Genomic DNA, 21,945 nt, shown 5'->3' on the forward strand with positions numbered 1-21,945 from the left:
CTTGATCCTCTTTGTTTCTTTTCTGCTGAGTGACGCTGCTGCTGTGTACCCGCTCTCTGCGGGTGGCCCAGGAAATAGTCTGCCACGGCTCATCGTCATTGTCGACTACAGAGACACCAAATCACTTTTGTTTGCATAAACAAACGCTGAAATGACCACCGGGCAGTCTTTAAGGAGGCTTCTCTCGCAATTCAGTGAGAAGAGAGACCATTGTTAATGTGTTTAAACAAAATTAAAAGCTGATTATCGGCACACCATGCATCTAATTGGCGAATACTGAATGCTGCCAAACCTTTTCAGCAGCTTTGGATGCGGCTCAGTCATTTAAATGGACGCACAGAGATTAAAAGGGGCTATTTATGTGGTTAGATAAGGGTTTTTTTTTTTTATAACAGCGGTGCAGTGTAACCCTTTCCATCCACCCCTGTGCCATCAATTGCAGCAGTCCACTCATAGGTAATTATCCCCTGTACTACACTGAGCAATAGGCCGACAGACAGACAGATAAAGAGAGGCCGACTCGTCTAATAAACTCTCCCTCTGCAGCTTTTTCCCACTCGCACATGCTAGCAGTGCATTCTGGGTGTGCAACAGAGGCTTTAAATCAAACGTGGCCACTCCAAACAGCTCTGTAACCCCACGATGATGGTCACAGGGGAGCTCTGCTGCAGATGTCTGCTCGGCTGCGTGTCCGACGGCCGGAGAGCTGCCGACCACTGGAAAAACACGAGATAACAATTCACATAGTGCTGGAGGAGGTACCGCTTTTTAATGAAATGTCCTCTGAATTGGTGTTTTAATGAATCCATGACATGGCTTCGCTTGAGGTACTGTCAAGAGGGTCCACATTAATAAATAGTTCGTAGCTGTTAAGTACGGACTTCTTAGTAAATGTATCAGCCTAAAAATGAGCTCAAATCCACCTGGGAAACGCTCCTCTCTCACTGAATTAACATGGAAGCCAGGCTAGAGTGAAGTCAAGTTGGCATCTCCTGCAGCCTAAAGGGAGCCTGAAATTCTCTGGTTCACTGTGTACTTGATTTTTGCTCCTAAATTTGCACCAGAAGTATGAAAAAACCACCTGCGATGACAAGAGTCCTGCATACTGATAGAACCTGAGGCTTTGTCCTTCAGGAAACTGATTTTAATATCATCATTACAAAAGCTCGTCTGCTAAAATGGTGCAAATTCTTGAAATGATTCACTTTATATTAGTTTATTTAAGGATGACACATAGCTGCACAGCAACAAAAGGTGGTGGTCGTGGAGAGGGGTTGTCCTGTTGTGCCTGAGAAATCCTGACAGGGCTAATCCAGCCATGGGTGTCAGGTAAGTGTGTGTCGCGATCTGCTCGAGTTGGCAACGCGACTCAAGTTCTGCAAGTTACACATGCAGGTTTAACAGGAAACACATCTGCAAACATCAGCAAGAAACTTGTGACACTGAACACAGAACCACTCGATCCATTGGTCCGTGGCCAAAATTAACAGCTCTGCCCAATCCAATGGATGCTGACATGCCCCAATATTTGTGCCAAGTGGCTCCACCCGCTGTGAAGCCTCAGCCCTGCCAAAAATATAAGAGAAGCAGGGCGAGAATTTCATCCTTTCACTCTGCCTGTTAATACAATTTTAAAGCTGGACCCGCATCATGTCTAGTGCACATGTTTGTGTTCCTGGCTTCATTCATCATTTGAAAGATTGTTTAAATTACTTGTTTGGGGATTTTCACCTGCCGACCTGATCAGCAATCCTTAAAATCTTTTAAGGTATCCAAACAAAAAAGTTGTTTCGGCCACAGAAGGTCTCTTCCCATTGAGGTGCTTACATGAGGCTTTTTTATTCTGATTGGGCCATAGTTCTGATTATTAGTGAAATGCAAACACTAAATAGTTAATATCTTTATATCTTTTGTCCATATCTTTTAGAAATTCTTTCTTGATTTCTTTCGCTCACTGGCTTTGTTCCGCAGCCCACTGACTCCTTGGTAGACATCTCTGGCTAGTGGTTCTTCTCAGTTCATTATCTCTGCCAGGCATAAACATGTCTATTAATTCTAGAGTAATCAATGCATCATTGAAGATGATGTTAACCAACACACCAAATCAAGTGGTAAAGCATGGCTCCAGTGTTGCTGGCCTTTAATTTCTCCCTCCAACAAAGCTCCTTGTCATTGTCGACAGTATTTTTCTACCCTCCGTCCTCTTGTTCTCATGCTGATTTGTCTGTGATGCTCCAGGGAGAGTCTGGGCAAATCTTTTAAACTCTGGTAACCTCCTCTCTGCTGCACCGGACTGCAGTAACTCAAGCGGCTGCACAGCAGTCCGCATTTCTTTGCTCTACAACACACTGCTACTCAACCTGAATCTCAGAACCACACAGTGTGTTACAACGCAGCTATCAGTGCAGTTTTAGATCAAGTTCAACGCAAAGTGCAGCCGCCTCGCGCTGAGTGTCCTATCTCCTCTCATTGTCAGACGCTGTGATCTCAAGGGGGCTCTCTGATTTTATAGCCATCCTTGTTGAGGGCTCTTTTGGAGTCGGCAGCAGATGCCCATATGGTGCTTGAGAGAGACTTCAGCATCAGATATGTCATTGATGCTGTCTTTAAACACCTTGTGACTCACCACTGGTGGATATAAAGAGGTCTGCAGAAGTCCACAATCAGCCTCCCTGCAACTGCTTTTGACAACACTGACATTCATTATATTCAGTGACTGGTCTGCACACGTAAAACTCTTGATTTCACATTATCGACCATTTTCCGACATATTAGAAGCTTCACGTTATAAATGCCCACAGCAAAGGGACGGACCTGATCTTACATCTGGGATCATTTTCCTCACTTGTGTTGAACCCAGTCTTTACTGGCTCACCCTAAGAGGTCAGTGAAGCAGCTGATTGTCTTGGGTGTCTGCTTTTGCGCCTCCATAATTGTTGCTGTAGTATTGTCATCATGTCATTATGATCAAGTATTTGTTCACCAAATATCAAGTCAAAACATGAGTTAGTTCCTAATAAATGGACACCCATGACTTCATGATATGTCATTATTCATTTCTATCTGGTATTTCTTAATCATATTATTCACCGATGAACAAAGTATTCAGATCCTTCACCAGAAAGAACGGACTATAAGGAATAGACTATGAAATATGACTATGTTAAAATATGCATTCCATCTTCTCAAAGGTTTTTTTTTCTTCAACATGGCAAGTTTTTCCACACTGGAATCGAGGGTGTAAGGACAGAGGATGTCATTCACTGTACGGATCAAAAGCCCATCGATGCAATGTGACTGTGATTTTGTTTTATATAAATAAAATTGATTTGATTTCCTCTAAATGACGTAATAAAGCAAATAAGACCATGACCGAGAAAATGAACACCAACTGCTGCTAACTGTAGCTAACTAGCTCAGTTAAGTGTGACACCAGCAGTCGTATTGGCTGATGCTGCTGACTCAGTGAGCAAATCTGTCTAATGTCATCCTGTGTGCAGTGACGAAATCTTTCCATAGTTGGAATAACTCTTATAGGAAATGTTGGTATTTTTATAGTGTGATATTGCTGCTTCATGTTTGCACCACTGCTGGTTCCAAACAACAAAAAGATACAGACACTGACAAAAATGCAAGGAGGGGGCTCAGTTTCTCATTTCACCGACATTTACATGCAGGTTGCAAAATATTTGATGTATTTCTTTAAATAGGCTGTGTAACAATGATGTCATCTGTACAGTCTCAGCTATTTCAGGAAGAGGAAAGTATTACTGTGTTAGCTCGTCCTTAGCCATGAGGATGTTTGGATGAATTTCATCTGTCTTGATGACACATCAGTCTTAATCTGCAGCCACAGTCTCAACACACAGCCTCCATTCGCCTGATTGGTCTTTAGCAACAACAGTGTTCTACCTGAAAGTCAAAAGATTTCACTGTATTAACTGTATGACACTTAAACCTATAAGTGACACTCTAATGGGCTTGAGCAATGCACAGATCAGTGTGAAATCATTGCTGTGATGGACTCCTTCTCCAATGTGGTGTGCTGCGTCATCAGAGGACTGCGGGACCCACAAACACCGGTGGTTCCCCTGCAGTGCGAGGGATCAGCGATGGGACTGGAAAGACAGAGAGAGAGGGAGGGAGGGAGAGAGGCTGAGAGAGCTGCTGCAGAACAACATCCAGCCTGGGCTGAGGAGTTAAACGGCGCACAGCGACACGTCTGCTTCATCCAGGCATTAATCCTGTTCTCATAGCCATGGTAAGTTCTCTTCTGTGCTCGGTTGGTACGGCTCTGCTGCTGCTGCTGCAGTTCTCTGTGCTGCAGCAATGTACATTGGACTAACCTTGAAAAAATATGATTGCAGCAGGGCTGTTTATAGTGTGAAATGTGCATGTAAAGTGGCTGGTTTAGTGACTCTGCTTCACTGGGGCCTGTTCGGATGTCCTGTACTGCAGCAGTGCTGTTGCGTAGGATGCAATTATTCACAGGTGACACTGACGGTGCAGAGCTCTAGCAGTGCACACAGCTGCAGCACACATACTTGACTCCTGTATTCTGCTGTCGATGATCACATTTTGTCATCCACTCTGAAGTAAAACGCAGACCTACGTCTCTGAGCGTGTGTTGAAAGGTTGTAAATTGCAGCATCACCTTTGCAATCCATGGTGGATTTACGCTGCGCCACCGGGGATGTCACATGCTGGGTCACGAGTGTGCAACTGTAGTGTTTTGAGCAACCACTCATCCATAACTCAGAGAGATGGCTTGTAGAGATAATGAGCTCTTGACCAGAATACTTCCACGAGAGCTGTGTTTCTCAGCAAGGTGATCCTCCATTGATCACCGCTATGAGGAAGAGAACGCTTCAAAATGTGTCGTCGCCTCATTTTGTCCCTCTTTGTGTACGTTTAATACGCACAGTAGGCAAAAACAGACACCAGTTTTCGTCAGGATGATTCTGTCAGCATGTATTCCTTTGTTTACTCCCGGCCTCTACTGAGCCTGTTTTCCTCACAACTTCCAAACACTTTCTTTTCCTTCAACTGGCACCTGGCATGAAAGATAAAAAAAAAGTGCTAAACAAGCTTAAAGTCTTGACTATCCTCTGTGGCCTATCTCCTCCTTTCATATTGTGAGCTACACATCTGGCGCTTTAAAACCGGGATGTATAGCAGACGGCTGCTTAAAAGCGGGACTCTCAAACTGAACACAGTCGAGTTGTCTTACCTTACTTTCTTGAGGAAGCTGAAGTCATCAATTATCTGCTGCTTTTTGTCTCGCTCACTGAGCAGCCAATGAATCCGACATTCCAACACCTTCATTTTGAATTCACTCGTCAGAATTAAAGAAGACTGAAGTGGATTTTGCTCAAGTTGTTTGGGATACAGTATGTGTTGTTGCTAATTTGGGATCCTTCATTATAAATGTGAAGTATGTCCTACCGGAACATTTGCACTGACAGTATTTGTTGTTTCTTCCTTGCGTTTAGCTCCTGTCCTTGGTATCGTTGCTACTCCTCACTGTTGTAGCCTTTTAGGTCTTGATTGCGCTCATGAAGCACTACAATCTTGTTTTTGTGTTGATGAAGGTTCTCACTCGTCCAGGTCATGGTAAATAAAGGTGCCGTATCGAAGGCAACTGGACTTGCTTGAGTTCTCATCCAGGAGGCTTCTTCAGCTCTACGTAACCTGGAGGGGAGTTGCAGGCTTTTAAACTCTGTGTGGGAGTGTCCTTACAGAGTCGTTAAGGACACGTGTGAGCTCTGTGTTTAAGAGTCGTTATGGCCACTTGTGGCTCGTTGGTCCAGCCAGCCTTCATTTGTGGTTAGTGTTGTTCACTTTTCAGTAAACCAAAGTTAACCACTGTTCTCTGTTGTGTCCCTTCCTGCAGTTCTCAGAGCAGCTGTGGCCCCTGGCCTTTGTGTTTTTCATCCTGACTTCTGCCCTCTCAGTGACGTCCCTGCCTGCTGACATAGAGAAGGGAAGGAGAAAGGTGGTGCATGTGCTCGGTAAGGTCATTGTTTCTACTTTCCTGTTTCTTATAGTTACCAGTTCCAAAGGCAGGTGCTCTTCATTCTGCACTGATCTGCATAGCTGTTACAGGATGTTCTAGAAAATGTGTCAGATACACTGTTGGCTACAGAGGTGACTTTAGTGCTTCTAAATTTTATTTAGTGTTATATATAGATGACACCTGAAAAATGCTCTTGTTAACGCTTACCCTTCCAAAGAGAGAGAGGAGAAAAATGCTCACAGGTTTTCAAATTCTCATGAGGAGTCCAGAGAAAGTTCGAGAAACTGTTCAGGATCATGCACTGAAACACTATTTCAAACAGTATTCCCAAAGCCAATGCTGTGGTAACCCGAGAACTTTAACTAATTATTAAAGTCGTTAATATCCACTCTAGTACCAAGTATTCATTTGAGGACTTGAGGATAAGTCTCCAACATTTTAACTACTAAGAAAGCTGATGACATCAGGGATTAAGCTAATTAACAGCATGGAATATGGCTTTCCACATTATCTGCAACATAGAGATTTAAAAGAGATACATTTCTAGATCTTCAAAACAGACAAAACTCCTTTTTCTGCTGACTATGTATGCATTTGATTCTACAAGGTCTTTATATGCTTCATCTGTAAATACAGTCCTTTATAGATCAAGCAAAGCAACTACAGTCGCTGGATAATAATGATGTAGTGAGTAAAAACTACAGTTTGAAAGTTCCATACATGATAAAAGTTGATTTAAGTATCACACACATTCAATATCTGTATAATATGTAATATTTCTGTATTCAAATGTCTAAAAACGATTAACCCTATGGTATTTTTTTGTTGAGTTGTGTACTTACATCAACCTTAATGTTCAAAGTTGACAAACAAGACTAAACATAATGTGAACACAACTTCAAACATTACCTCGTCCTTTCTGTCTGAGTCATGTAGATTGATTTTCATAAACAATTGTGGGTGTTGAACAGTGAAGCAGCCCCTCTTCACGAGAAAAATGAGCATATAGGTCGACTCTGAAAGCAGCTTCTTAAGACCCATATCAACGTTTCTTATTGAGTGGTGACCTCTTGTGGCCCTGGTAATTATTACAGCAGCAGGGGAGGTAGTCAGCTAACCCTAACCCTAACCAAACAAAGTAGTTTTAGTGCCTAAACCTAAACAAGTAGATGAAGGTCCAGTGAGCCGGTAGATGGTACACAATTAAATTATCCAGTTGTTAAGGTTTGAAGTGTTGCAATGAAGACAGCAAATCCCATGATCCCACACTACTTAAATCTTTTGTTTTGAATGAGAGGTTCCTTGTGGAGTAAATGTATTCTGGATTTAAAAGTTAAAATAATCATTTTTTGATGGCCCTGACATTAGAGTTTCTCTTGAAGTCATTATAGCCTAATTAGCAGTTAGCAAATGCAAAGTCTAAGTCCTGTATTTACTCTCCTTTTTGCTCTGTTCCCACCAACTTCTGAGAAAAATGATCTGGAGCTTTCATAGTTTCTTTTTTTAGCTGGTCGTCTTTTTTCCCCAGCTGCCCGTCTGATGCTGGGCATGTAGCGTGCTTTGGATTGATCAGAACCTATTTGCTCTAATTAACAGCTGCCTGCTGCTTCTAATCTGCCAGTTTTACCATGACAGTGTAACGCATGCAGACATGCACATCATCCCAACTCCCGGCACACAGGCACTCCTATCTGCAAACACCAGCAGTAGTCGTTAACTTCGGTCCCACTGCCAGTGATGTCTGCTAAAGGTGTCTCCTTAATGAAACATGGAGCTGTTTGTCCTAACATCTGTCTGTTGCAGCGTTGCCGTCAGTGCTGGGAAATAATGTGCTTAAAGTTTTGATTAAACACCACTTGATGCTTTCGAGGCTGCTGGTGATAAACAACTTTGCAGAGTGCACTGAGCACTGACGGGACTAATTGCTGGCTGGCGTGAATAATTGTAGGTGCCTTTATCTAGTCACAACATAGCAGAAAAACCTCTTGCAGCCACTCATTAAATGTTTTAACCACACTTGTTTCGTGTGGAGTCTTTCGCTGCCTAGATACACACAAACAGAGTCTAAGTGAATGTCTGCCAAACATGCAAACAAGGTCTTTTTATTGCCCTTTTGGAAGACCAGCCCTGCGGTTTCCATTAGCTTCAGGTCTTACGGTGAATAGCTCTCGGGGCAGTGGTTGAGGTTCAAAATCTGGTGTGGGTAATTTGATGACAGGTCCCGGCAGAGAGTGAGTTAGCTGTTTTTCTGCTCTTGATACGCTGGATGCCGAGGCACTAATGTGACAGCTCCAGTAAACAGCACACTCTGTACCAGCTGAAGCTGAGTCAATTTTGAGGATATCTCACTGCAGTAACCCCCCACAAAGAGAATCCGGTTAGATTTCTCCTACCTACGTCAACATTAAGGACTTGACTATAGTTATTTGCACGGCAATGGAAAATTCGTCAAGCACTCCGTTGTATTCACCACAAGTTGCACAGTAATAATAGTAATTAGGAAAAAACGCTGGTGCTCGTCAATGGCGGACTTAGGATGTTTGAGGGACAGGGGTGTATAAAGGGCACATCACCACAATTTGTTCCCTCAGAATTAAGTCACTTTGTGGGGTGTTGTGACAAAAAGAATAAAATAAAAGTGAACCCATTAACAGCCACATCTTTCACATTTAAGCTTATGACAAAAATGTGTCGTAGCCACTATCACTTAAAAGCCCGGCGCTGTTCTTTGGGGGCTTGGTCGCAGGCCTCCATGAGCCCATCCAATCATTTCATTCAGCCTGTATAAAGATCACTGGACCTCCCACCTGTCTGTCCACATATGTACCTGCCCAACCACTGGAACTTTGCCTCATTGCTTCTGCTAGGCTTGATATGTTCGCAAGTTCGTTGTGCAAGCTTGACAGCGGCGAGTACCAACGATCGCCATATGCACATTCATTATGATAATATTACGTGTTTTCACACATTTGAATGAGACACACGCACTGCACTCTCAGTACACAACCCCAGAGCCAAAGAGCGAGCCTCTGCAGCAGCCACAGGCCGGTTAGCACAAAGCACACACCCACACGGCAAAGAACAGTAACTGCGCGGGGCTGGGTAGCCTTTTTCGACTCAGTTCTGCTTGTGTTTATGAGATTGTGACATTTAACAGTGTTGTGCCGCTAACGCATCTCCCAGCTGGCTCAGCGAGAGCCACGGGGCAGTCAGTGTTTGTGCAGTCTGCAGTGTGTGTCTACACGTGTCCTGGAGGAGCGCTTTCGAAAGTTAGCTCGCTCTTTGTCGTTTCTACAATATTACCAGCCCCAGGTTTGATGTGACATCAATCAACACCCGTTTGGAAATCAAAATAAAAGTATGAAAGTAATGAGAAAGCTGGCGAGCGAGATTAAACGGACCGTCAGATATTTATCACTCACCGCTGAAGTGCTTTGATAAAACGGCCCTCCCTCTTCTCTTCCACCCCACAGAGGATGACACCGGAGCGGTGATAGTGCAGACAGCTCCTGGTAAAGTGGTCACACATCGCGGTGGCTCCATCACTCTGCCCTGCAGATTCCACCACGAGCCGGAGAACACCGACCCTGCTCGCATTCGTATTAAATGGACCAAAGTGACGGACGCGCTGCAGTTCGAGGATGTCTTTGTGGCACTTGGGAGGTAAAATCTGTATCTGCGCTTTTAAATCAGCCAATTTGTATCTGTAGTTTTAATCACTGTCACTGCCATGCACTATAGATGCTTAGCACACATCCAAATAGTGATATATAATGTGAGTATTGTCAAATATGTAAGTGTTAGCCAGTGGACTGAGGCTCAGCAGCAGGGCCAAGCCTCAATCAAACCTCTAATCGCCTGCCAAACCTACTTATTCAACCCACCCTTTCCTGTTTATCTCCGTCCACCCTCCCTTTCTCTCCCCTTCATCCATTTACCTCTCGACCTCATCCCTCGTTCTGCCCGTCCCACATCCGTGCCAGAGCAGCTAAAACTTCCTTTGCTTCCCTACATCAATCCAGCCATCCTCAACAGCCAACACGTCCACATTTCATTAAACCTTTAAACTCACAGTGTTGGCATGGTCGTTGTCGGTGAACCCACGCGTAATATAAAAAAAATACATTGCTTTTTTCATGTGGCTGTAAAGTAAATGTTTAAGTTGAAGCATCTCTCAGTTATTTGGCTCACAGCAACTTTTATGGTGAAAACACTGCTTTCGTCACATCTCTTCAGGCAGCAGCGCGTGTTTGGATCGTACAGAGGCCGAGTGTTTTTGGAGCAGGCTGGACCGGGCGATGCCTCTGTGATCATCCAAAATGTCACACTTGAGGACTACGGACGCTACGAGTGTGAAGTCACTAACGACATGGAGGACGACACGGGCTTCGTCAACCTCGACCTGGAAGGTCAGAAGCTGAGGCTGCTGTCGTCTAGTGATAAATCAGTTCACATGGGACTGAAGTGAAATTCATCCATTTAAAACCTCACACTCAACAGTTGGCCTGTCTCTGTCACCTGCAGGAGTGGTGTTCCCCTACTACCCCCGTGAGGGGCGCTATAAGCTTAACTACCACCAGGCGGAGGATGCCTGCAAACAGCAGGATGCCATTCTGGCCTCCCACTCTCAACTGCACAAGGTGAGTTTCCTGCCTCGCCTGTGGTTCAAGTGTTTGTCATCTTTGAGGCAGATTAAGAGAGACGGTCACAGATCACTACCACGGATTTATTTTTCATTTGTACATTCATTTAGAGCCACTCTTCTAGTTATAGCAATGCACTTGCTTTCTACAGCTCTGAGTCATAAACTGTTTTAGAGCAGCACTAAGTCTAACATTAAGACTATGCAATATGACCAGAGCAGACGTTTCACTGCAGGTCCCTCCTCCTGTTTTAAAAAACCATATGCATGCGAGTCCAGAGTAATGGAGTTATGTCAGAGGAGATAAACCAGATTCGTTCGGCTCTTAATAATGTGTTCAATCCTTCAGTGTGACTCACTAACCTACATTATCTGCCTCCGCAGGCCTGGCTGGAAGGGCTAGACTGGTGCAATGCCGGATGGCTGGAGGACGGCTCAGTCCAGTACCCTATCTCTCATCCCAGAGACCAGTGCGGCCGCAAGGACACCCCCGCTGGCGTTCGTAACTATGGCTACAGGCACAAGGAGGACGAGCGCTATGACAGTTTCTGCTTCACTTCCAAGCTCAACGGTGAGGAACAGAGGGAGATGTGGGTTGGCAGGCTCGGCTGTGTGCACATGCGTGTCTGTATCTGGAGATCAGAAAGACTTTGTAGTCCATCAACATGATCACACGACTGAATATAAACACCCAACTGAGCTTCCAGCATCTGTGGCTCATGAGCAGCAGAGAACAAGACGCCGGCGGAGCTGGATTGTTGCGGTGCTGTATGGAAGGAGGATATATCATCATTGTTGGACTGCGGGGAAATTAGGCCCGTGTCTCTGATCTGTGCCTATGATCTCGCCGGCCTGAGGCCATTGGATTTAGATCGGGCTGTGCTGATTCTGCCCTGCTTGGGCCACAGTGTTCTCCGGGTTAAACGCGTGCGTCGCCTTTCATCTCCTGTTTCTTTGATTTACATCACATTCCCACAGAGACTGCTAGTGTCTCTGTCACACACACAGACACACACACACACACACACACACACACACACACACACACACACACACACACACACACACACGCCACCTCCAGGTTCACCAACCCAAACAAGCTTTGGAAAGTCGAGGCCGGGTTAGCTGCTTGCATCATGGAAGTTGAGTCGTGTAGTCCTGTAGTCACAGCAAGGCCACATGCATGAGAAGAGAAAGGTGTTATCATTTTTATTAAACAGTTTTTATTCTGTCACTTGATTATTGAAATTGAAACCCATGGCCAATGATGAGATACCAGCACTCCATGTTCTAATATCAATATTGAGGCTCTTTCTAAGGTAACACAGACCATTATTCTTAGCTCCAGGTGATTACACACTACAGAGAACACAATTATTAATATTATTTTCCATTTCTGCATATAGATCCCACTACATTACACATGTTAGACCTTTACTTTGATATTTCTGGATACTTATATGCATTCATGATGAGAGTTAGACGAGAAGATTGACACTACTGTCATCAGTTAGATAAAATCAGACCTCAAGATTGTCATCTCATACTGCACACAGGCCAGCTGACCCACACTATTAATTTGACTCTTCATTCTCTCTCCATTTTTGTGTGGATTAAACAAAATGAAAAAAGATTAAACATATTAAGTAGTTGAGCCGTTGCTCCCCTTCTGTTACGCTACAATAAGCCAGCTCGCTTCACATTTCCCCTACGCACACGAGAGTGGCACTGATCTAATGCTCAGCAAGAAAACAAACACGTGTGTATTTCCCAAAGTATCCCAATCCTTTAAAACGTTGTGACACACGGTGCACTACTGGTTCAGGGAGTTTTTAAAGAATTCAGTTAGGTAAAAACCCGTCTTCAAGCCTGGCTTCAAGGTGCCTCTTTGGAATTTCGCGTGAGAATTCAAAACTTTTCAGACATTCTACAAACTGGACAGATTTTTTTTTTATGATCTGGATACAAGGCGGTGCTCTCCATTTCAATCGTAAACAAATTAATGATAACGATTAACCAAAAAAAAAAGAAAGGAAAAAAAAGAAGCAGTCCTCGTGTCTTTCCTCAGTGAGAAAAAGGGTGCATGACAGCAGCCTAAAACGATTGCTCATGGCTTCCCCTGTGTGTTAATTATTGTGGACAGTCTGTTGTGGGCAGGAGGTTTCAGCCGTGGTCATGACCGATGCCGTTGCTCAGTCCAGCTGGAAGGCATTTACTGAGGATCCCCTGGGGAAATATGAGACAATATTCTGCCTCTCTAATAGCAGCAGTCACGTAAACAAGCATAAAATCAATAGCTGAACCAAGTGCAGAGCTGAGGCTGCAAACGTGATTTCCATGATGGCAGTTTTTGTTTGGAGTAACCACCAACCCCTTCTTTCTCGGTTAGGGAGCTCCTTTATCTTTTTGCTCCCTTCTTAGGTGAAGCTACCTCATGATTCAGCTCAGTTCAAGTAATGCAGCCAATCAAGATGCCAATTTCTCCAAAACTGCCAGGTAAAAAGTCTCCCCAGAGGTGACATGAAAGCAAAAATGGAAGCGTTTTAAGAGCCATTTTGAGCCAGCGTGCCGCCCTCCGACGGAGTTTTGCCTTTCGATTCTGAGCGGTTGCACAGACGGTTTTTGGAGTGATTTGATATTCTGAACACAATCAGACAGAGATGCCAGGAAAACTGAGAATATCTCCCCTTAGGGCTCGGCTTGTCTCTGGGGCTTCGCTCTCTTATTCACTTCCTCTTTCTTTCCGTTTGCCTTCCTGAACAATGCGCTTGCTCTGTTTTCCTTCACCTTTTCACATGCCCTTACCACAAACACCTTCTCCTCTCCTCTCCCTCTTTATCCCCCCAGGCAAAGTGTATTTCCTCAAACGCTTTAAGAAGGTGAACTATGCGGAGGCGACGAAGGCTTGCATTCGAGATGGCTCAGTGGTGGCCAAAGTGGGTCAGCTGTACGCCGCGTGGAAGTTCCAGCTTCTGGACCGCTGTGAGGCTGGCTGGCTGGAGGACGGCAGCATCCGCTACCCCATAGTCAACCCTCGCTCTCGCTGTGGAGGATCCCAGCCCGGCGTCCGACACCTGGGCTTCCCTGATAAAAAATTCCGCCTCTATGGCGTCTACTGTTTCCGCATAAACAAGGAGGAAACGGCAGGTGGTACCCAAACGACAAAAAGCCCCACAGACAGTCTGAAAAGGAGGAAGGGCAGCAACAGCATCCCGATGAACGTCACGAGGGTGATTTAAAGTGAAAAGACTGAGAGCAGTTTTAGATTTGACTACAACAAAACGTCGCCTAGCAGCAAGACTCCATTCATCGCTTTTCAAAGTAAAGCGCTCACAGACATAATGTACTCATTTTCAGATTCGCCAGAGAGAAGAAAGTGAGGCTGTGTAAAATTGACACTGACATCTTTATTAGGGTGATTTTCCTTTCGTCTCCAGTCAGTCAATCATCTTAAGGAGTCACTCTGTTAGCACATCTGTCGCTCGGAGAACGGTAAGATTAGACAGCAGCTTGATCATCACTCAGGCACACAGATCAGATAAGAGAGGTCTGCCATGAGGATCCCTGTTTATGTGTGTGTGTGTTTTGTGAGGTGAATCAGAAGTTGGCCCCTGGAGGAGGGAGGAGGAGGAGTGAGCCAGGATCCCAGTTTCAGGGTGAACACAGTCATAACTGGGTGAGACGGGATGAGCTGCCTGACTGTAGGAAAAAAAAAAAGATCCAAGAGGCCCTCTGAGTTTCAATTGTATACCAGGTGTTATCGTCTTGCTTGGTTGGCAGCCCTTCTTGCACAGTGTGAGCCATTTTTGTCATTAACTAGTCCTGGCAACCTCATCCTCAGAGCTGAACAGGCTAAGTAGTAAATGCTGCACTAGCACTGCACTTTAAATACATAGGGCTTTATTTTATGATCGCATCCTAGCTTAGACTTGAGCGAGCATGTATTGCTTGGCCGAGGCTGAATAAGCAGAAATACAGCAGAAATAAAAAATGCTACTTACCTCTCATAATGCACTTCTAAGCTACCTGGGTCTCCAATGCACTGTTAACGTTACATGCAGCCACTTTTATTACAGCGTTTGCCACTGGAGAATGGATGAATGTTCTGGGAAAACAATAAATGTCTTGAAAGAGTTTATTTGAACAACACGTGTTTGGATGCTGTTTTTCTTTCTATATATAAATGATTAAATGAGTGTTGAGGTATAACAAATGCAGCTGCTTCTATACACTGTACAAGTGGTCACTGAATGGTCTGATGGGTTCAAAGGAATGGACAAGAAGTTCAGTGTCACGCCAGGAGAGATCAGGCGATGGACAAGCTGACCATGAGTTTAACAGACATCCCTCTCTGCCTGCTGAGCCAGTGTTGTCACGCGGGGTCTTTAAGAAGTGCATGTAGAGGAAACACAATTTAACAAGATTAAGGATCATCTTCAGACTGCAGGAATATCCATTTTGTTTCTGAAATGTGATCTTCAAGCAGACTGCATTTGTAAATGATCAGATCACATTTTTGTCTTCACCAACCTGTTTGCACGGGTTGCTATGGGAACATCGTATGTGTCAGTAACCAAGCACGCCGGTGGTTTCCAACACCGAAGCATGAGTAAAGTCTCAGAGCAGACAGTGTATTCCAGTGTGACTTTCCACCACCTGTTCTTTATGGTCTTCATACTGATCGTCTAGCAGCATCACGGATTCTGCTCAGCAGCATTGATGCACTTCTGTGACTCTGGACTAATCTAGTTTAGCCTGTTAGCATGCTAACATTTGCTAATTACCTTTTTAAATCAGTACAGCTCAGGCTGTTTGAAATCTCATTAACAGATCCAAACAGAATCTGCAGATTTATTTATTTATTATTTATTTTTTGACAGGTCTCAGCGGTGATCCAGAATGAAAACCCGCTGAATTCAGTGGAATGTTTCTTTATTCGTAAAGAGAAGATAGCAAAGATTGTTTTTGAGCAAAAATAAGCAAACATAATAAATTAAACCAACCTAAAATTATCTCATGCAGGTTAATATATACATTTAGCGCTTCAAATCTTTCACATATTGTCGCACTGCACCACAAATTGTGATCTTAACGCTAACTGAAAATGACACATGACTGTCCCGCACATGCACAACACGTGTTAATGTTCTGAGTTTGACAAACAGCAGCTCATTTAAAATCTGCAGTTACTGACTCTGTGGCCAGTGTGTGGGCCCAGTCATTAGTTATACAGGTATTTGATTATAAACCAGTGCGTATTGATCAAATCAAACATGATGAAAAGTCAATTGATCGTCACAATCAGCATTCATGTCTGTTCGACTCTGATGTCAACCTGAGATCAGTCTCGGCCAAGGTGTTGGGCCGACAGATGGATCGACCAACAAGCAGATGTCCGCTGACATCAGAGGATCATCACACTGCTTCTCCAAACAGAGCATCTTGTCAACAGAGACTCAGCAGATGTAGTCAGCTGTCTCCTGGAGCTTTTACCTTTGTGTAATTAACAGTCATATAACAATTACGTGAGCAGGAATCAAAGCTGGTGAGCAATGAACGTTTTCAGTCTGGAGTGTGTGTGTGTGTGTGTGTGTCGCTCTGCCTCCTCATCTCGTGTGTTCGACTGTTTTGCTAGAGAGAGAGAGAGAGAGAGAGAGAGAGAGAGAAAGAGAGAGAGAGACACTGCTTAGAAGTGAACCTGGCTCTGAGTGGGAGTGTTTTGGTGTTTCGCCAGCACAACAGAACAAACCGTGTCATCGCCATAGCAACCCGGCGGCATACGATTAAAGTCAAGTTCATCGAAAGTCCAGCGTCATGAAATAATTGCTGTGAATGACCAACTTGTGCAAATTACAAAGGGGGGGAAAAAAAAACCCTGACTGTTTGCTGAATATTGTCAGCTCTGTGATTCCTCACAGGGAAAATGAGGCTCCGGAATGACCCCGATGATCAAAGTTGATGATTTTAATGATTCACTGAGTACTCTCACCAGCCCCATTAGTCTGTGCTACTGCGTGAATTCAGAGTCACATCCGCTAAATTAATAAGCAAAGTCCTGCTTGATGCACTGTGACATCTATAATTTATGGCGCATTATGTATTCCGCATTTCAGTACTGAAGCAATTTAGATGTTTTTTTATGTGCTCGGGATTGTGATGGTAACCCTTTTGAAATTCACTTTGCCTGGTGTTTAGCGGCTACCTCCATCTTGTGTAAGAGCGAGGTCGTGGCGAAATAGCGGCCGCCACTTCACATTTTGACTGCCGGTACTCTGGCAGCCAGAATTGATGCATGTGTATGCGGCGCGCCTTTGTTAGAGGGATTATTGAAGGTAATAGGAGCTACATGTTGGGCCAAAGAAACAACGCATTCCACAGATGGCGAGCTCAACAGACCAGGCAGTAAAACATCCTCATGGGACAGAACATTAGAGAGTTGCTGGCCTTGATTAAAGCTCCCTCGCACCCCCTTTATTCGACGACTAAAGAAAAAATGTAAAGACACTGCGATAAAAGACAGACAGGTAGGAAGATGCAGGCGCCGAAAGACAAGTGATTGAACCCTTTAAACGAGAAGATGACAGGGCTGTCTTCATCTCGTCAGACTTCCTTGTCGCCTATTTCTTCGGAGCACGAAATTAAATTAGATGAACCCTGTAACGACAGAGTGCTGCCACGTGGTAAACACAAAGAGATGGCTCTCACCGGCCGCTCATTTATCAGCGTGTGACAGAGGTCAGGGCCTACAGAACAAGCCGGAGATAAAAGCAGAGAAGAGGCGTTCAGTCACAAAAAAGCTACAGAAAATGCCGAACGATTGAATTAATTATAGTCAAATACATAGTGATATAAGTGATTATGCTCAGTTAGACCTCTTCCCTGCACAGACTGATGATGTCTCCCGCCACTTTCCTTCCCCTGGTTCCACAAATGACACCTCGGCCGTCCTCATAAACCTTTATAACAGACAAAATTACGACTTCACATGATGCAGGATGATTACAGTCGCCTCTCGTCTCGAGTGTGTAGGTTATAGTCTATTGAGCAAACATGCAGAATTCCAGGACCCTTGAGACTGAAAGTTAAGTTACTGACGCTCACTCACAGTCATCTTGTGTGCTCACTCACAGTGCTGGTTACACACCATTGTTTCTCTAAAATGTGCAGCATCTTCAGAAACACCTCTCACCCCGGCCACAGACTCTTTGCCCTCCTTCCCTCTGGGGGGCGCTACTGGACTCTCGGATTCATCTTTTGTTAAATAAAGCTCTCCTTTAGTTCTATATTACACCAAATTGCAACGCAAAGCATAGAGAGCAGTAACTAAAGGCAGGTTAGTCAAACAAGCAGATGAATCTGATGCATTTTCAATGTTTTAGGAAAAATGCCTTTAGCACATCAGTGACTCAGATGCTAAGCTAAATTAGTAGCCAAATCTATGCAGCACTAGTTCAGCTGTTTTTGTCCTGGTTTAAATAAACTGCAGCCTCATTTATATGGGATAGCATCAGTTAATTACTGCATTTTGGCTTTGAAGGGTACTAATATGGAGGGTATATACAGCGTAGTGTGCTTTACAGTATGAAGTGAATGATGATGGTCACGGCCACAGACTTTATTTAGATACATTAAAAGCATTTCTCAACCTTACCCTGCAATCCTGCGCAAGTCTGAGGTCGATATTTCTGAGTTGGTATTCACAACTTTCAATCTATAAACGCCCCAGTGCACGAAACAAACGCCTGCAGCAGGCAGGGTGTTTCTGCTTTCACCGTGACATCACCTGCTGGATCTTGTTTCCAACTTGAATGACCACCAAAATAAGGTAACTCAACTTGTAGAAATAAAAAAATAAAGAAAATAAAGATAAAACTGCCCCAAAATTGTCTAGCCTTGAGTCAATAATAACAACATCTGGGGGAGTAAAGAGAAAATATTGATTTGGTGAGGTTTTCATCTCCATTAAAGAAGCAACTCGACGCCAATTTGTGCTGCTGTTTTTTGTTTTTAAATCGATCTACAGTAAGTGAAGAATGAAAACTAACCCATACCACATAAGACTTCACTATACAGTGTTTCAGGCCTTTATCATTGGGAAAATGGATAAAAGTGCACAAAGCATCTGACAGGTTAACTGTGTCATTCAGCACATCTTGTGTTTCCTTCACACGCCTCCATCTGTCCTCACTTTTTATTCTCCATGTCAGCACCATCTTGTGGTCTTCTTCACAGCCACACTGCGATGTGATATTTTGGTTCTTTTCACAGTTAATAATCAGAAGCCAGGAGCAGCCACACAGTCCTGATGTATATCACACAAAAATGAAATACAGACTCGTCACAGACGACCAAATATAAAGGAACAGTTCACCCCCCAAAAATTACATTCAGTTATTGGTTAGTTTTTATTTTTTAATGCCTAAAGCTCCACTTCAGTAACTGAGTTAAAAGTGTTGGCATGCAGCCTGTTGAGGGTTTTAATTTCATCTTTTCAAAACATTTTGGGATGTCGAGGCTTCCGGAGAGTCTCCATCTACTTCAGTCGTTTAGGAGAATGCTGCAATGCTGTTTTGCTGTTGAGTTCCAGAAATATTTTGTGGACCACGGCATTTAACCCGACTTTCCATCGGCATTGGATGAACAGATAATAACAGAATTTGGAGCAGTTGGTGAGGTTCTGATACAGAAAAATCTGAATATTTGTTTTTGTTCCCCAGCATACATAAAGCCACAGGCATGTTGGCTTGTAGCCTGATTGCAAATAATTCATTGATCCATAGCCCATTAATGTTAAAACAAAAAGAGTCCTCATTATAGTCTGGAAACTGCGGAAATCCTTCTTCGGTTCTTCCCAACAGATACACTTTAGTGTTAAGATGTGGGCAATGCGACGCTCGGTGATTATCCCCGCGGGAATTAAGTTTTGCTCCGCGTCAGACCTCAACATTGTTATGATTGAACGCACCAACAGATGCCATAACCACACCAAATTAGCCCACGGGAAATGGCTTCTGAAATTACCCCATCTCGCTAAATGATCTCCCTTAATGCCCCATGCATCCTCTGTGTAATTCAGCCGGACCACGCTGCCTCTGAATCCGATACGTACTGTGCATTGAGAGTGGCTTGGTTTTTTTTTGCAGAGATGGGTAATTGGCCAAATTGTGAGAGGTTTCCCCCGGAGTACGGGGGCATATTAAACAGGCTGCAGTGTTGAGTTAATTGAAAGTGTTAACCATCTGATGGAGCGCGAGGTGGCTAATGAATGGGAGTCTGTGCTCTGTCATCTATGGATGCCTCCGAATAAAAAAAAAAGAAAAGAAAAAAAAATGCGCTTTACTTTTCACCACGCAGTCCAGCCTCCGACTTCCTTATTAGCTCCACACTTTGGTAGCAAGTTGTCACACTCACACGTCGGGCGGAGGAGGGGGAAGGAGGGGGGAGTCTTGCGGTTTACAGCGATCCCAGATTTGGTCGAAAGAGAATAGCGGTAGGTTAATGAAACAGTTCAAACCATTTGTGTGAGAATGAGGTTCTGAGAGAGAGAGAGAGTGAGAGAGAGAGAGGGAGGAGAGATGAAGGAAAGCAGGCAGCCTCAGCAGAAACACAAAGTCACAGGGAAGGACAGAGTGAAAGGCGGACAGGGAAAACTAACACAGAGAATAAGATGTGTGGAAGAGAGATAGGTGAGAGAAAAGAGGGGTTTGAGGGAATAAAATGAAGGCAGAGAGATAAGAGAGAAAAAGGAGAGGGGAGATGCAGGAAACGTCAGGAATGAATACCGGAATGGAGGGAGGCTCACCCGGCAGCCGGCATGAAGAAATTGGCTGGTCAGTGAGCTATTGTGGTCCTGCAGGGAGGGGGAGAGAAGGTATAGAGTGGCTGGAGAAGTGCTCAAACCACTGAACCTTATCTCACCTCAGTCACACAAAAAAAACAAAAAAAAACCCAGTCCCACAACACCTACAATTTCACTTCATGGCCTGTGCGCACTTTCATCTCTCGGGGATCTTCGAGTAACTTTCCCCCATGACGGAAGCCGACGAGAAGAGACAAACTTCTGACCTTGAGAACTGTTGAGAGGGATCGGAGCTGTTGTGTCGATGCGGTAACACTTCCTGTTAGGTGGCTATCTCACATCTTTCTGAGTGAATATTTCATAAGCTCATTAGGTTTTTTCCACAGCGCACTGCAGCCTGCTACACAGATAAGCGTAACGTCCAGAGAACAGTTGTCACTGGGGAGGAGTCGAGAGCATAAAAGAAAGCAGCTCCCCTCGTCTTCTTTTCTGATCCTGAAATGTGAAAATTAAGCTTGTTCGTTTGCCTCGTTTCCGGTTCAAGAAATAAGCGATGCCAGTTGTTTTCGGACAGAAGGGTCATTTGCATTCTGACTGTAAACAAGCAGGTTTAGTGGAGGCGAAGCGAGACCAGCCTGTCTAGGCGTTATCGGCTCGTTTGCTTTGCCCCGCACCTGAGAACTACTGTGGTGTCGACACACGGCCTGCCCAAAGGAACCAAACCTCAGACTGAAATGCTCCAGGTTTCAAAGCATCTTGTCCAAACTAGCTGGTTTGCACACAATGCACAAAAAGCATTATTATCACATTATGCAGCAATGTGTTCGTAGCATTTCACCGTCGTGTTGATCAAAGTGGAACGAAGAGTGACACCTTCACAGTTCAGGGAACATTATTTTATTTCAAACGGTCTCCCTGAAGAGAGGTGAGAGTCACGGTGGTCCGTTTTATGTTTTACGTTTACACTTGCGCTCTGAGTGTTTGAGTTCCTCCAGCTGAATGATGATAAAAGACGTTTCTCTTCCTGCATCATACTGTTACATGCAGCGGTGGAAAGTCAGCTAAAAACATCGACTCCAGTACTGTTTTGAGGTACTTTTACTGACTTCCATTTTGTCCCATCTAACACTGAGCATCAGAGGAAAGAATTTTTACTTTTTTTTTTTACTCGATACCTTGAGCACATTTCTCTGATAATACTTGCAGGATATTAACTTGGAGTAATGGAGTATTTCTACATTGTTTCATCAGTACGTTTACCTATAGATAAATATTTCTTCCACTACTGGCTATGGTGAAGTTTTGCTCCTGTCAGTTGTTCCGCCAATGAACCAGTCCTTTTGGTGTCTCATAAAACCATGTGTAGTTGTATATGCATGATTGTTCACACTTCAGTCTACACAAAGATCGTCATTATTTAAAGGCTGATTGTACGTAAACCCTTGATCTGAAAAGTGACTGTTAGATTTGCATAAAATGGAAATACTC

At 44.1% G+C, this 21,945-nt stretch overlaps 1 protein-coding gene and 1 long non-coding RNA gene across 2 annotated transcripts; one reads left to right on the forward strand and one right to left on the reverse strand.

Annotated features, from left to right (window-relative positions):
* The first annotated feature begins 3,721 nt into the window (after positions 1 to 3,721).
* hapln4 (hyaluronan and proteoglycan link protein 4) lies at positions 3,722 to 14,805 on the forward strand. Its single transcript, XM_037113528.1, has 7 exons — positions 3,722 to 4,261; positions 5,894 to 6,011; positions 9,490 to 9,679; positions 10,253 to 10,425; positions 10,541 to 10,656; positions 11,043 to 11,229; positions 13,506 to 14,805. The coding sequence occupies exons 1-7, from the start codon at positions 4,259 to 4,261 to the stop codon at positions 13,895 to 13,897; spliced, it is 1,179 nt and encodes a 392-aa protein (XP_036969423.1). The 5' UTR covers positions 3,722 to 4,258; the 3' UTR covers positions 13,898 to 14,805.
* On the reverse strand, positions 4,677 to 5,674 carry LOC119028038. Its single transcript, XR_005077552.1, has 3 exons — positions 5,446 to 5,674; positions 5,231 to 5,319; positions 4,677 to 5,053 (listed from the first exon to the last, which is right to left on the reverse strand). It is a non-coding gene; the product is annotated as an uncharacterized LOC119028038 (long non-coding RNA).
* Positions 14,806 to 21,945: the final 7,140 nt, after the last annotated feature.

This window comes from Acanthopagrus latus, chromosome 11, assembly GCF_904848185.1.
Source record: "Acanthopagrus latus isolate v.2019 chromosome 11, fAcaLat1.1, whole genome shotgun sequence".
NCBI lineage: Eukaryota > Metazoa > Chordata > Actinopteri > Spariformes > Sparidae > Acanthopagrus > Acanthopagrus latus.